We start from the raw sequence: 14696 nt of genomic DNA on the forward strand, positions 1-14696 counted from the left end.
TACAGTTAATGTGGCTGCAGTTAATGTAAAACGTGTCTTAGCTTTACTCATTTTTAGACCTACTTATGTATACCTATATCCGCAAAATAAAATTTTATTTTATTTAAATCTGATGGTGAGATTCCATGAATTAAATGAATTATTTACATAATCAGAAATCATTAATTGTTGTTTTTACTAGCGGTTCTCCCATAGTTTCACCCGCAACCTGGCAGAACTTCTAGCCAGTTAAAATATAGTTCATGTTACTCGGGAATCGGGAATAGTGTAGCTTTCTAAAACGGTTTAGAAAAAAAAAAAACACGAAATGGTTTCTCATTATTATCGAAATATAGTGTTTTTAACAAAACGCTACAACTAGCACCATACTTATAAAAGCAGGATGAAGTCGTTTCATCCCCGTCACTCGACTGCAGCAAGGCTGGCACGATGTATGCTCTTCGCAGCTCAACTCCTGGCTTAAGCTGGCTTTATTTCAACCGTGTTTAACTTATATTGAAGGTTTCGGAGTTTCGGGGTAATTTTGACCCTTAATTTTTTCAATAAGAGTAAGAGAATTCGTGAGAAACTTTGTATTTATGGAGTTTTATTTTTGATTTTACCGTGTAACGCCGTAGTCCAAATGAGGGTGAGGAAACAGTGCTACGGTTCTACTTATGTCATCGACATTCGCATTTAGGAAAATTATACATTCGTAATGTGAGGTCTTATTTGCAGTATAGTTACCGGCACGAATTTTGAGCTCTGACCTACATCTGCGCAGAAATGATTTATTAGCAAAGAACCAATCCCGAGTGACGACTATGACGCGATGCACTGCGGGTCAATCACCGCTTTAGCCCGCCCCCGCGCCTCACTTCATACCACAAAAGGGACCCAATAAATTACTACTTCGCAGGTGAAGGTCAGTGCTCAAGATTCGTGCCGATAACTATAACAATATATTTTTGGGGCTCGGTATCCGCTTTTACAATAAACTACCTCTAACTTTACTACAATTACCGTTTCATGCATTTAAATTACAAGTAAAGTCAATTCTTTCAAAGAAGGCTTATTATAGCATTAGTGATTATTTAAATGATAGGAATAGTTGGTCGCTAAGTTGAACGCAAGGCAGCTCATTCTTGTTATCGCTATAACTAAATTTTAAACTTATTATGATTATTTTTTTCATTGATTGACATTACTTCAGACATTAATTCTGATTTTTTCTTTTTTTAATTACTTTGGGAACTTCTGTTAAATTTTACTTAGCGTTGTTGCTTTATGGCTTGCTATAGTTCGGCCATTCAGAGAATGCGTTCCTGACACGTCGCGATTGAACTGACGACGTAACTTTGCAATGGCGTTGCAGTTACGATAAAAATATTTTTGCTGGTTGTTTACCGTTTTAACAATTGAGGAGCATTAAAACAACATTATTATATCAATAATCAATGAATGTAGTTACGTCGTCAGTTCAATCGCGACGTGTCAGGAACGCATTCTCTGAATGGCCGAACTATAGTACTGCAGTACTTCTTACATGTTCTACTTTTGTTGAATAGCTGCAAGCACGTCATGCTCCCTTAGACGGTATGGCCAGCGGTAGCGTTGGGGGTCGGGTTGTCCCCTTCCCTCAAAAATGTGCGAAGGGGGCGATGGCTGATCCTCGCGTTATACTCGTGAACGGGTGCTGCTGGCGGTACCAGGTCGTGTTGGTAGCTGTTGACACTATTAATAATAGTATGATTTTCTATTAGCTTTTTTGGAGAAAATAATAATACTGTAGTCCTAGCAGGTACACCTTGTTTGTGTTGTACAGCTACAACATAACCATCTGCGCATGTGGGTGGGCACGCCGATTTTATGCTTATGTTAAAAATACATTTTTATTTCAGTAACAGGAGGCTTTAGATACAGTTAATAGACTATAAGTAATGCTTGAGTGCTTAGTATTTATGGGTGTAAATCTGTGTGCTAGCCTACTTGTGTTAAGTTTGTATTGATTTTTCTTTCCTAATTTTATATAATGGTTATCATGTGATAATGATATTTTTATTTGACTTGTTTTGTATACATTCTGGTTCTTCAAACCTTACAGACAGACATGTGTTGCTGGGGAGTTTGTTGCGCCACTTCTTCTTCCCAGCAAAAACACATAGGAAGTGGTGAAGGGCGGGCGTTTTGGGGGCTGTCTTTTGTTTTTGACGTTCGAAAAGTGCTGATTTATCAGCCTAATTTGAATAAACGATTTTGAGTTTGAGTTTGAGTTTGAGTTTTTTACATGTCTCCGTTGTAGGTTTATGTGAAACAGATTAATTGATGACTTACAGCAAATTAAATTGTTACTTTAAAACTCAACTTTTACATAAAATAGGAAAAGTGTTACTGTTTCACTTTGAACGAAAACCGCACGTCAATACAACCGATAGCATAAAATTAAGACCTAAAATACTTTACAAAATTACCGAAAATACGTCAGTGAATTATCGGAGTGATGTCAAACAATTTGACGGCTGTTGTAAAATAATGTTTTGTCACGTCAAAGTTTTAATTGGCCTGGGAAATTGACGTGTGGACTGAAAGCCTAACAAAACTTTGCTATCCGGTTTTCAGGGCAGATGTTCAATTTTTCTATTTTTGTTTTTCAGTCCTCGGGCCAAATAACATACCTTGTGGTGTTTCTGTTTTATTATGGACATGCACGGTGCGTTATAGAACGAATCTTCTATTTTAGCTAACACTCAAACATTAAATCTGATCAAATCTGATGACATAATAAAAATTACGCCAATTTGTTAATAACTTAAATAAAATACTTCAACTTGACTTGTATATTTATTTTCTTAAATACAAAATGGTTTTTACAAACTATGTATTTTTCAGACAAGTTTTCCGGGTAGGTTTTGAATTTGATCCCGTTTAATTGTTTCATGCTCAACATTATTGTACGCACCTGCATCTTCTATTATAAAATCTGCTGCCCTTTCAGCAATCATGACTACCGCAGCGTTTGGGTTCCCCGTAACTAGTGTTGGCATAACACTTGCATCTGCTACCCTCAGTTTATTCACACCATAAACCCTTAGTCTACTGTCTACTACAGATCCCATGGCGCAGGTACCAGCATAGTGTTGTAAGCTCACCATCATGCAAAGTATGTAGCATTCCCAATATTCTCTACTTCCCTTTACGTATCTATCACATCTTGGTCTCGTCAAATCCACCATCGTTGCATTTAAAGCCTTAAACGCAGCTGACTTTTCAACCGTTAAATAATCGAGGACATATTTCACATAGAGTTCTAAATCAAGATTGTCTGAAAAGGCACCAGTAAATATTTTTGGTGGATCTCGTGGATTGCCACTTCTGAGTTGAACTTGACCACGAGAGTCTGTGTACAGACTGCTTAACAAAGTTATTAAGACTTGGTTGCCATTGGCTTCGTGGTATAACCTACTACAGGTAGATTCAGCGAAATTGTTCTCAGACGCGCAGAATATTTGCACAATGGAATCCAAATCGTTAAATACAAGACCCATGGCTTTGTAGTCAGGGATTGTCAAATGCTTTGCTCTTGTCTCATTTAATGCTGCATATCCAACAAACAACCCTGCTGGATACTTGCTGGGATCTGTGTCTTCTCTTACCAAAGGTTTGTTTGTTTTATGAGGAATAAAAACACCTACGTGATCTTGAAGATTCTTTCCTACTGGCAGGTCGGCTACTACAGCAATATGATGCTTTGTTATATCATGTTTAGGTCCCACACCCGATAACATCAACAGTTGAGGTGTTTTTATAGCCCCGGCTGTTACAATTATTTCTTGTCTTGCATTTATAATTATCATTTCATTTTCATCTGTAATTACTTCAACTCCTACAGCATTTTTGTTTCTGTCAAATATGATTCTGGTTGCTAAAGAGCCTTTTGCAACAGCTAGGTATTTATTGTCAGTGACGTGCTTAAGGTACTGAGATCCAGCATCTTGTCTCCTCTGATCATGTACTGTCAAGAGTCCTCGTGAAAATCCTAATTCACTTCCATCAATTATGTCAATCAGATGTTTTCCAATTTGTTCAAAGCCTTCTAAAAATTGATCAGTATACGGATCGTCGTTTCTAGTAACTCCTATGTAGCCTTCTCTTCCAAAAAAACATTCCGGTCGAGTAGAATTTAAAATACGAATGTCGTGAATTGCTTCTGACTTGATGAAGTATGGCAGTACATTTCTCCATTTCCAGTTGGTGTCATTGGTGATCCAGTACCAGTCTTCATAATTTTGAGGGTGCCCTCTCGAGTAGACCATGTGGTTTAAAGCACCTGATCCTCCCAGCATTTTGCCGATGGTGATCTGCGCGTTTCTGTTCGGATGACATTGATAACTGAATTTGTCATTCTCGGATGAATAGGCCCAATCTGACTCGGAGTGTTTGAGATATGACATCAAAGATGGAAACTGAAATTATTAAGTAAAATTAGAGACGTGTTAACAAATGCAATAAACAAACATTCTCAGTTGTAGGGTAGAACAAAAACACAGTGTGTAATCATTGTTTAGTTTTTTATACCTAAATATCATTATGTATAGTATTCTTAACATTATCATTGTCACTTTAGGTACTTGTCACGAATATCAGAATCTTCCGTCAAATCTGCGAGACTCTTAGCAATAGATTCAGTCAAAGACTTTTAGCAAAAGATTCAGTCTCCCATAGAAACTTAACCAGGCTTCCTAATTCAATATATGCCTAAACGCATATAAAAAAAAATTGTGTAAGTGGAACTTACGACAGTCTCGTAAGGAGCATCTTGCCCAGCCTCGATGAGGAGCACGTTGTACCTCTGCTGCGCCAACCTGGTGGCTACGACGCTGCCTGAAGTTCCTCCTCCTACTATGACGTAGTCAAAACTGTCACCATCTGGAGAACAAAAGTGTTATTTAAGTTTCGAAAAGAAATTGTGTTATGTCAAATTCCCTTTTGAATAAAACATTAGGTACCAGTTTTTGCATTTTTGTTTTATTGTAACACTAGTCCTTTTCCCGCGGTTTCACCGGCGTCCCGTGAGAACTGCCCGTACCGGGATAAAATATAGCCTGGGGCTCTCAGAATCATTGTAGCATTTTTACCCACTACATACCCACAACTTACAAATAACTCTTTATAATATTAGTATAGACTAGTATCTATACTAAAATACTTCTTTAAGTCAATATTTCAGAATAGGGTAAACTAACTAATCAAATATGGACACATTAGGACTCTTTCTAAAATTTTGCAAATGTAAATAGTTCATACTCACTCTTAAGCTTGGCTGGTGGTGGAAACATGTAGCCAGTTAACTCCAGCAGTCTGAGGACCAGAAATGCTGCTTGTCTGGACTTCAGCGAAGCTATGGCTTCTGCAACACCCATGGTTGAAGATCCTGTGAAAAAAAAAAATACAAAATCAGACAAATTTTATTTATTTGAGAAATGTTAATCAAAGTTTATACTTTAAAATAATGAAAGTTGAAATACAGACCGATGGATTAGTATTTTAGATACAGCTTTATTTTGATAACAAATCGAAGAAATTTTAATTATTTCTTGTTTATCCCTTTTCATAACAATTTTAGTTTTCTAGTATCAAGAACTCATCCTCACATAAGTCCTTTCGAAATGCTGTTTTCTTGTATTTTGTGTAAATTAAACTTTTTCGAGTAAGTCGGTTTTATCAATGGTTAGTATAATTTGTAAATTACTAGACAAAAAGAATTGTAAATACTTAAATGATTATTTAAGACACGTAACGTGTATTTGCAAGGCAAGGTTCTCTACACAGGGTGTTGAAAGTGCAAAAGTTAAAGTTACATAAAGTAGTCTGCTTTTACTATCAATAAAGAATCATGTTAAAATGTGTGAGTATCAATACTTAAAACGAAATATTATAAAGCTGTTCTGTGTAAAAAAATACGGAAAGATTTATCGAGGTAGGACATAGGTTATCTTTTGTCCACCTGAGGAAGCTATTTTTCTATAAAACAGTCTATGAAAAAATAACTAATCAAGATAAATAAAACTAACCAGGAAAGATCATCCTGTTGACTAAACTAACGAAGTAAGTTATTTTGTAATTGTCTAGGAAATTAGAATATTTACGGATGAATGACTATCAACAAACAACTATCAGTTATTTTCCTTATTTTTTTCAATTAAAATCACCTTTTAATTAATAAAACCAAACTTGCAGGGTAATTTTATTACCCGGCTACGTCAAAGTTAAAACCTACTGAACGAATTTTTATGTAGTTTTATCTAAAAGGTAGATTAATTACACAGAAACAAGCAGAAAATAAGTTCCACGCAATCTGCACTCATTGTTTTACCGACTTCAAAAAAAGAGGAGGTTCCTCCCCGTGTTTTTTTTCACATCTGAGTATCAACTTCCTAGAATACCAAACCGAATCTATTAATAAATGTTGTTTACCTCATTATGACATGTACTATAATTATTAATTGCGTATTTCGATACTGACGAAACAAATATTTACTATTCTTGACTTCCGCGCCATTTTCCTCATATCTAATTATAACGTTGCTGGCAAACCAATTACTGATCGTCTCATATATGTGCGGTTATCAACGATTAATATTTGCTTTCATTGTGTTCAGCCGGTTTGTTTTGCTTTCCTTAAATAGAAAATGTGTGGTAGTTTTGTCCATCTAATCTAATATAATAAAGAGGATATGTTTTTTGGTTTGTTTGCACCAAAGGCTCTGAAACTACGGAACCGATTTAAATACCTAATTATTTAACTGTGAGCTATACTTTGTCCCGGTAAGTACGGGGAGTATTTACCACGGGACGCGAGTGAAATCGCAAGAATTCAGCTCGTGAAGAAATATAAACATATGGGTACTTATATGGAAATCTATATACGTTACTTCGGTATTCCCAAGAATTTTATTATAACAATAATTATAGCTTAATCTGTGTCCAAAACCCTACAGTTGTAGTCCAAAAGTTGGTAACAAAGGATATTATTTCCCGAATTACAGAATTCTCAATTACCAAATAAATAAAGTGATAACAATCCATTCACTTCAGCTTCCAATATCCCCAAAGAGTACTTCAACACAACAAAACAACAACTCATTTATACGTACACAGCTACATGCTATGAAATAACATAGCAATGAAACAAGTAAATAAACAAACACAGTTTTAATTGAATTTCAATGATGAAATCTCGTATTCATAGCTCGCACAGATTTATCTAATTTAAACTTTCGATGCATAATTTCAGTCTGAATGCAACATGCTATCTTTGGGAGCATGGAAACTATCATTTAATTAGCATACAAATTGTGTGAATGACATGTAGACGGAACGTTATTCTGTTGCAAGGGAATTTAATTGAATGAACGTTGTTTCTCTTATTTATTCGCTGTTTGGTGCGGTTACGTCATGTTATGCGGAATAAAGATTCTGCAAATATATTAAATGTAGGAGACTTCATCAAATAATTTTTCAACTGTATTTGTTTAAAGGTAGACAGACGACCTTATAAAAGTCGCCGGAAGACGCTGGATGGAGGTCGCCTCCAACAGGTATCTGTGGAGATCTAAGGGGGATGCCTATGTTCAGCAGTGGACGTCCTATGGCTGAGATGATGATGATAATGATCTGTTTTAAAGCTAATAGATCAGAACAAACATTTAGGGGGGTTATAGTGTTCATCACTATATTGTATAAAACAAAGTCGCTTTTTGTGTCCCTATGTCGCTTCGTACGCTTAAATCTTCAAAACCACGCAACCGATTTTCATCCAGTTGTTTTAGTAGATATAGTGATTAAAGAGGAAGGTTTATATGTATAACAACATACATTAAACAGTGGGGAAATACCGTTATCCTGTGCGAAGCCGAGGGGGTCGCTAGTATAATTATAATTTCTCGTTTTTATTAAAATTTTATATAGAATGCTGAAAAGAAAAGTACGATTCAAAAATCATTTAAATTACAAGCACTTTTTGGGAACTGGTCGGTGCCTATTGTTTCAAATCGCAGTTACCAAAGGGAGCAGTTGGCACCAAATTAAAATGAAATGGGCTGAATGATTTCACGGGGACACACGGATTGATAGGATAAACAACTTTTTAATTTTAAAGCAGTTTTTTTACAATAACTATAGCTAATATAATGACGTCCACGGCCGATTTCGGCCACGGCGGCTGCTCTTATTTAAGGAGATCAGCCAGCTGCGCAGGATATATTATAGTGCACGAGCATTTGCGCAGACACAGATGCACTCACTATTCCTTCACTCTCATAATTCGATGGGACGGCAATCCGACACGACCGGAGAGAGATCAGGCGCAGGACCGACATTTACGTGCTCTCCGATGCACGGGTGAGTTAGGGACTACTCACACTTATTCAGCTCTATTCAGCTTATGTCCATAGAAAACAACGATTTTGTATGGAGACGCGTACGCATCCATTCAGCTTTCCGCGTGTATTCAGCTTTCGCGGCAAACAAGTATAAAATGAGAATAAATGTGTTTTTATCATGCGAGTGCTTTAGATGGAGATCAGCGCTGATCTGCCGCATTCAGCGTTGTTCCGCCGCGTTCGATGCTGAATGGGGCGGAACAGCGCTGCACACGTATGGTTCTCAACTCCTTGTCGACAAGTTGCAACCTGCATAGCTCCTGGATAGATTTGATTTATTATTACGTAATCATTATGAGTATCATTCTCTTTGAATTTAGTATTATTTTGTTTTAATTGGGGTACCAATGTCGCGTATTCTCTAACCAAACTATTTACCCAAAGTGGGTCGACCCACTGTCGTTTGCGTTTTAATTTTTTACGCTTATTTTTTTCTATGTCTTCTGCAAGTAACGAAACGACAAAAATATCGCACATAGAACTGTCCATGTTGAGGGCACAATACTAATTGAGTAGCTGACCGTCTTCGCAGCATATTCAGCGCCGTACGCACTCTTACGCCGCTGTACGCCGCTGATAGAAGTAGAGCTGAATAAGTGTGACCAGAATAAGTGTGTGTAGTCCCTTAATCACCAACTTCCAGACTACGGACTGCTTTGTGAAAGCTTAAAACCCACAAAGCGATTTCGGCCCGACTCGGGAATCGATTCCGAGACCTCGAGCACAGCAGCACCACTAGACCAATTATCATTTACTGAAGGAAAATTGTTCGACTTACAGTACTTTCCAATGGATAGTCCGCTTGGATTTCCGAGTGACAACGCCTGGTTCTTACGTGTGATGTAGTGCGTACACAATCGACAACAAACAATTCACAACTACTGGCGTGAAAGGATTATTGTTGCAGTTAAAAACTCAAAATATTTATTTACTCGTTTCCGTATTTACAGATGTTGATAATAATCTATATCTAAATATCTATACATATATCTTAATCCAATGTGTTACCGTTGCAATGAGTTACCCGGGCTCTGGTTCATAAAGGGCTTAAGAAGGAACATGCTGTTTTAGCACAGGTTTTAGTCTGACATTCCGACATCATTTGATGATTTACCATGAAAAAAAACTGCTCGAGGTTTTTTCCGTGCGGTATTTGCGCTCTTAAAGCATGTAAATAAAGGCTCTAGTGGGGAACCCTTCGGCTTAGACGAGCTAGGGGACATCCAGATACCCTAAAAAACTTTTGAATTTATACTGTTAGTAAGATATCTTGATCTGCCTCGTTGGTATCTAGCTATCGCAAGCGCGGCTGCTGAGCACGAGGTATCGGGTTCGATTCCCGGGTCGGGTCGAAAACGCTTTGTGGGATTTAGAAACATTCACAAAGCAGCCCGGAGCCTGGAAGTTGGTGATTGATACACCCTTGCATCGGAGAGCACGTAAATGTCGGTCCTGCGCCTGATCTCTCTCCGGTCGTATCGTACAACCGACCCATCGGACTACGAGAGTGAAGGAATAGGGAGTGCACATGTGTCTGCGCAAATGCTTGTGCACTATAATATGTACTGCGCAGTTGGCTAATCTCCTTACATGAGAACAGCCGCCGTAGCCGATAATCAGTTAGGAGGACGTTATTAATAAGAAGTAATATTTTGTTGTTCAAAATACGTATCCGTGTGTAGTCCGTGATTGATTCGCGACGGGGAGTAAAGAATCGCCAAATTACTAATTCATTGGTTTTCCTTTGTTCAACCGCGGTGAAGATGGCTGCCCCATCGATCTTCTTTTGTATACGCTTAATATTTTATTAATCTACTTTATACAGTTCATTAATAAACAATACTGGTTAGACGATAATTTTTTGCCACGTGTAAAAATTTTACTTGGCTTTTTGGATTAGACAATGGTAGTTTCTTGTCTTATGTTTCAAAATAGTACTTTGAATGTTAAGGCATGTTCCTGTTTAGATATTATGCGGAATCGATGTGGTCTAACATAAGTACCTTCTGATCTTACAGAGGCGTATAACAAAATATATTTCTTCACACCTGTTTAGGTAGATACATACTTGGAGTCAATAGATGCGAGTGTTTTGTATCTCCCTGGTGACCAATTCGTAATTGAACTATGATTACCGTATCTTTAATTACTGAACTACAGATACTGAGAAATTTAATTTATACTAAACGAGAAACACAAATAGGCTTTACAGTAATAATTCAACAGGTTTACGAGAAGAGAAACTAATTTTCTCCTGAAAGATTTCCATTCAATTGAACCTACAGATGTAGTATTAAATACATTGGGCACCTGTTTAGATTTAGTGAAATAATAGGCTTTTATTGCTGTTGTAATATTGTTTAAAATAATAGTATTTTATTTAGGGTTATTCTGTTTATCTTGGTACTTTACAAATTAAACTTTATCTCTTTTCGATATTCACCGTATTTTTTTCGGTTCAGCCTTTTTATCGTCCCACTGCTGGGCACAGGCCTCCTCTCACACGGAGAAGGATTGAGCGTTAATCACCACGCTTGCTCAAAGCGGGTTGGTTGCAGTAAGTACATATTTGCCTGACCTGGAATCGAACCCACACACTTGAGAGGTTGTGCTTTACTCACCGGGCCACTTATACTTTACTCAATATAATACATATGTTAAGTATCTAAGTACTTACGACCTATAAGTGACATTTTGGTATTCTCGGAAAAGCAATACTAGAGAAAACGCGTAGGAGTCTAGGACTTTTAATGTTGTGTCCGAGTTTCCAGTATATAAATTGTTCCCGGTATAGATGGGGTAATATTTATGTAGGTAGTACTGAAGTTGCGTGGGAGTGTTTTCAGTACAAACACTTATATAACAAGAAACATTTTCTAGAAAACTAATCGGGAACAATCTCTATTTTGTTATAGGACAGCGCCAAATTGGTATCACTTTGAGTTTACAATTATCTAGATTAGAAAGAGAATCAACAAAAATCTATACATATATGTATAAAAGAAAGTCGTGTTAGGTACACATTTTATAACTCAAGAATGGCGGAACTGTTTAAGCTGAAAATTAGAGGGGAGATAGCTCAGACCCGGGAGAACGATGTAGTTTTTGTCACCATCCTGAACGCGGGTGAAACCGCGGGCAGAAGCTAGTATTTAATAAATATAATAATTGTTGGATTGGCAGTACAGAAAGTCAAAAATATAATAACAGTGAGCCCTAAAAAATAACACTTATTTCGTGGATATTGGTAAAATAAAATCTGACTTTAAACTTGTACTCCTATGTCGACATTATTATGAACCTGAGGAAAATGGGGCGAGAGTAAAATAATGTTGCTGTTGGGTGTTTTATTTGTTTTCAAACGTGTTATACTGATAAATTACCCTATTATGGAAGCTGTATAGAACCGAGTTTGTGATATAGTTTCTTCATGACACGACACTAAGCTACATTTTTAGCAGAAGATATTTTCAAAATCACAAACAAAGCGACTGTTAGCAACCTTGGAGAACACGTTAAACTGTAGGTCCCGGCTGTCAGTGAACATCTTCGGCAGTCGTTACGGGTAGTCTGACAACCAGTCTTACGAATGGTTTCTGGGTTGCCCAGGTAACTGGGTTGAGAAGATCAGATAGGGCAGTTGCTCCTTGTATAACTCTGGAACTCAGCTGCATTTGGTTAGACTGGAAGCCGACCCCGACATAGAAGATAATAGACATCTCTGCTCATCTGTTCTTCCTCCGAGGTAGCAACTAATGGCAGCTGGTAGCAATTAGGTAACAACTCTACGTATTTCGAGGGTGACAGTCATTTTGATGCACACAGTTAAATGTTAGAATACACAGCTATTACAGAAACATTACTTACTGCAGAATTAACCCTCTGTGTTGTAAAACAGAGGCAATCTCTTAACTACTGTTCCAGCGGTGGCTTTGTACTTTCAGCGCACTTTTTACGGCACTTTTTTTATAGTTTTACGTCAGTTCAATCGTAAAAAACTTGACAGACTTTTAACTAGATAGCTAAACTAATGCAAAGGTTTAAATTAAAAAAACTAAGCTGTATTTAAATTTAAGAGTATCCGTACACTGCTGACTTTTTCTTTGGCTCGTAAATCACTATTAGTATGAACATTACAAAGGTCACTTTTATAACTGTATTAGACCGAGTGAAAACTTTAATTAGAATAATTATTTTATTTTATATTTTTGCCAACCAACGAGTGAACTGTCAGTCGACTGTTTAGGCCGCAATATGCGAGTTTTTCTTATTCGGAAATAAAGGAAACCTTATGTTAGATAAGGCAGACGTGTTTTGGTTTTTTCGTCCTATTGTTATATGCTCCATCACCATTTTATTTTCTAATATAAACAAGGAACCTACGCAGTTTCTGTTATTATTTTATTATCGGCGTTTTGTTTAGTTAATTTACCATATTCAGTTCCGGGTTATCTCCCAAGTAGGGCGTGGATTCTGGTGCCATTGTGCATGTCAATATCGATTATATCAATATGATTTGAGTCGGTGGATGCACAATATCAAATATAGAGAAATGTTTATATATGTAGATTTCGTAAATATTTTTGATATAATTATTGTCAAACGATGAGGATTAACGAGAGGAAATGCTCTTGCAAATAAAATATGTATTGTCTGTAATCTTAATGAAAACCCGCCACTATTACATCAAAATTAATCCAAGTATAAAACAATCAGATAAGTCAGAAATTAACCAAGGACATACCAAAATGTTTTAAACTTCAAACTTTAAAAACTCGAATCGGTTTTATCTTTTCCCTTTTCAAACAAACGGAGATAAATTCGAATAAAACCGTAAATATCAAAATCGTTATTTAAAAGGGTATGTCAAGGACTCAATTAATTTGGAAAATTTGAAAAGTCTTGTATGTAATGACTAAGCGTCAGTTTTTCTGCGCATAGCTGGTAAGTTTTGCATATTATACGTGTGACAGAGTCTCAGATTAAAAAAAGTAACTTTTGAAAACGATTCACAGTAACGCAAATTATTATAAAAATGTTCTATAAATTAACAACAGAAATACTAATTTAAATATTAAAATAACAGACACAACAAAATTAAACATTATTGAAGGTAAAAGCAATTAATGAAGGTAACACGAAACTAGACGAAAACAATATTAATTTAGGCAAAAAATATTTGACTTATTCAATTAAATGTCTAACAATTTTATGAGTAGGTCTGAAATTAAGGTAACATTGTTCGCAAACAAGCGAGATATTTAGCGAGAACTGTTTTAGTTTATACGTGACGGATCCGATACGACTACGATCTCAAGCAACAATGATAATAAAATCTTAGGAAATATAGGACCGAATGGTGTAATTCTTCATTGTTAGGTAAATAGTCTTTTCATCGGGTAAGGTAGAGGTTTTCATCCGAAGTGAAGTAGTTCCCACGGGTCGCCAGCCACTGTTGGTAGAAGTGAATATTAATAAAATTAAGCCGCATTTTGCAGGTATCATCAAATAACTTTGCCGTTCTGAAGTAAGCTATCACATAGTTTCGAAAAAACAGCAACAGCATAAAACTATACATTTGCCTCTTTAAACTGCTTCAAGAGCTTTAGGCAAACAGGCAGAACATTGCGACATAAAATTTTATATTACTAGAAGTTCCATAAGAGCGTACAATTGTTTTATGACAAAAGCGCACTCGCTTACCTCTAGTTTGTGTTCTGTGCAATGAATCAAACGCTGTGACAATTGGAGAGGGGAATATAATGAATGAGTCCTGCTCAATGGTGAATGTTTCACTTCCAGTGGTGTAACTATTTCAGGTATTTTCGATAGGATTTATCATTTTAGAATTGTTGATTCACTGTAACTATTTTTGGTACTATTTATCTTTAGGTTTATTTATACAAGCTGTATTAAAAAATACAGACAGCCAAATTGAAAACCAACTCCTATTTGGAAAGTTGGTTAAAAATAGTGTTTTTTTTTTACTAAATATGCAGTATGTTTGTTTTTATGGCTATTACGATTAACGGACAAGGCGGGCAACACATATGTATTATAAAATATAGTATGTATGACTACAGGTATAGATTTTTCTCTAAAGAGAGTTTATTCTTGTATTATTTGTCGTCGAGTGTAAAGAGCTCTCAAAAAAATCTACAAAAGCTCATAATGAGGGGAATGATAAATATGTACCTACATATCAAAATATTTATCAGCCTTACCTAACTCAGCGTCAATAATGTCTAGTCCATAATAATATTATAAGGCTGAAAA

General features: G+C 36.4%; 1 protein-coding gene across 1 annotated transcript; it reads right to left on the reverse strand.

Moving 5' to 3' along the window:
* Positions 1-2807: 2807 nt before the first annotated feature.
* LOC124633124 (ecdysone oxidase-like) lies at positions 2808-5399 on the reverse strand. Its single transcript, XM_047168222.1, has 3 exons — positions 5288-5399; positions 4775-4905; positions 2808-4442 (listed from the first exon to the last, which is right to left on the reverse strand). The coding sequence occupies exons 1-3, from the start codon at positions 5397-5399 to the stop codon at positions 2865-2867; spliced, it is 1821 nt and encodes a 606-aa protein (XP_047024178.1). The 3' UTR covers positions 2808-2864.
* Between the last annotated feature and the right edge of the window lie 9297 nt (positions 5400-14696).

This window comes from Helicoverpa zea, chromosome 9 (genome assembly GCF_022581195.2).
Source record: "Helicoverpa zea isolate HzStark_Cry1AcR chromosome 9, ilHelZeax1.1, whole genome shotgun sequence".
In the NCBI taxonomy this organism is placed as follows: Eukaryota; Metazoa; Arthropoda; class Insecta; order Lepidoptera; family Noctuidae; genus Helicoverpa; species Helicoverpa zea.

Coding starts and splice junctions, on each gene's coding strand:
- LOC124633124 (XM_047168222.1), bottom strand. CDS start 5,399: ATGGGTGTTGCAGAAGCCATAGCTTCGCTGAAGTCCAGACAAGCAGCA. Junction 4,906..5,287: donor ACCACCAGCCAAGCTTAAGA/GTGAGTATGAAC, acceptor TTTGTTCTCCAG/ATGGTGACAGTTTTGACTAC. Junction 4,443..4,774: donor ATGCTCCTTACGAGACTGTC/GTAAGTTCCACT, acceptor TAATAATTTCAG/TTTCCATCTTTGATGTCATA.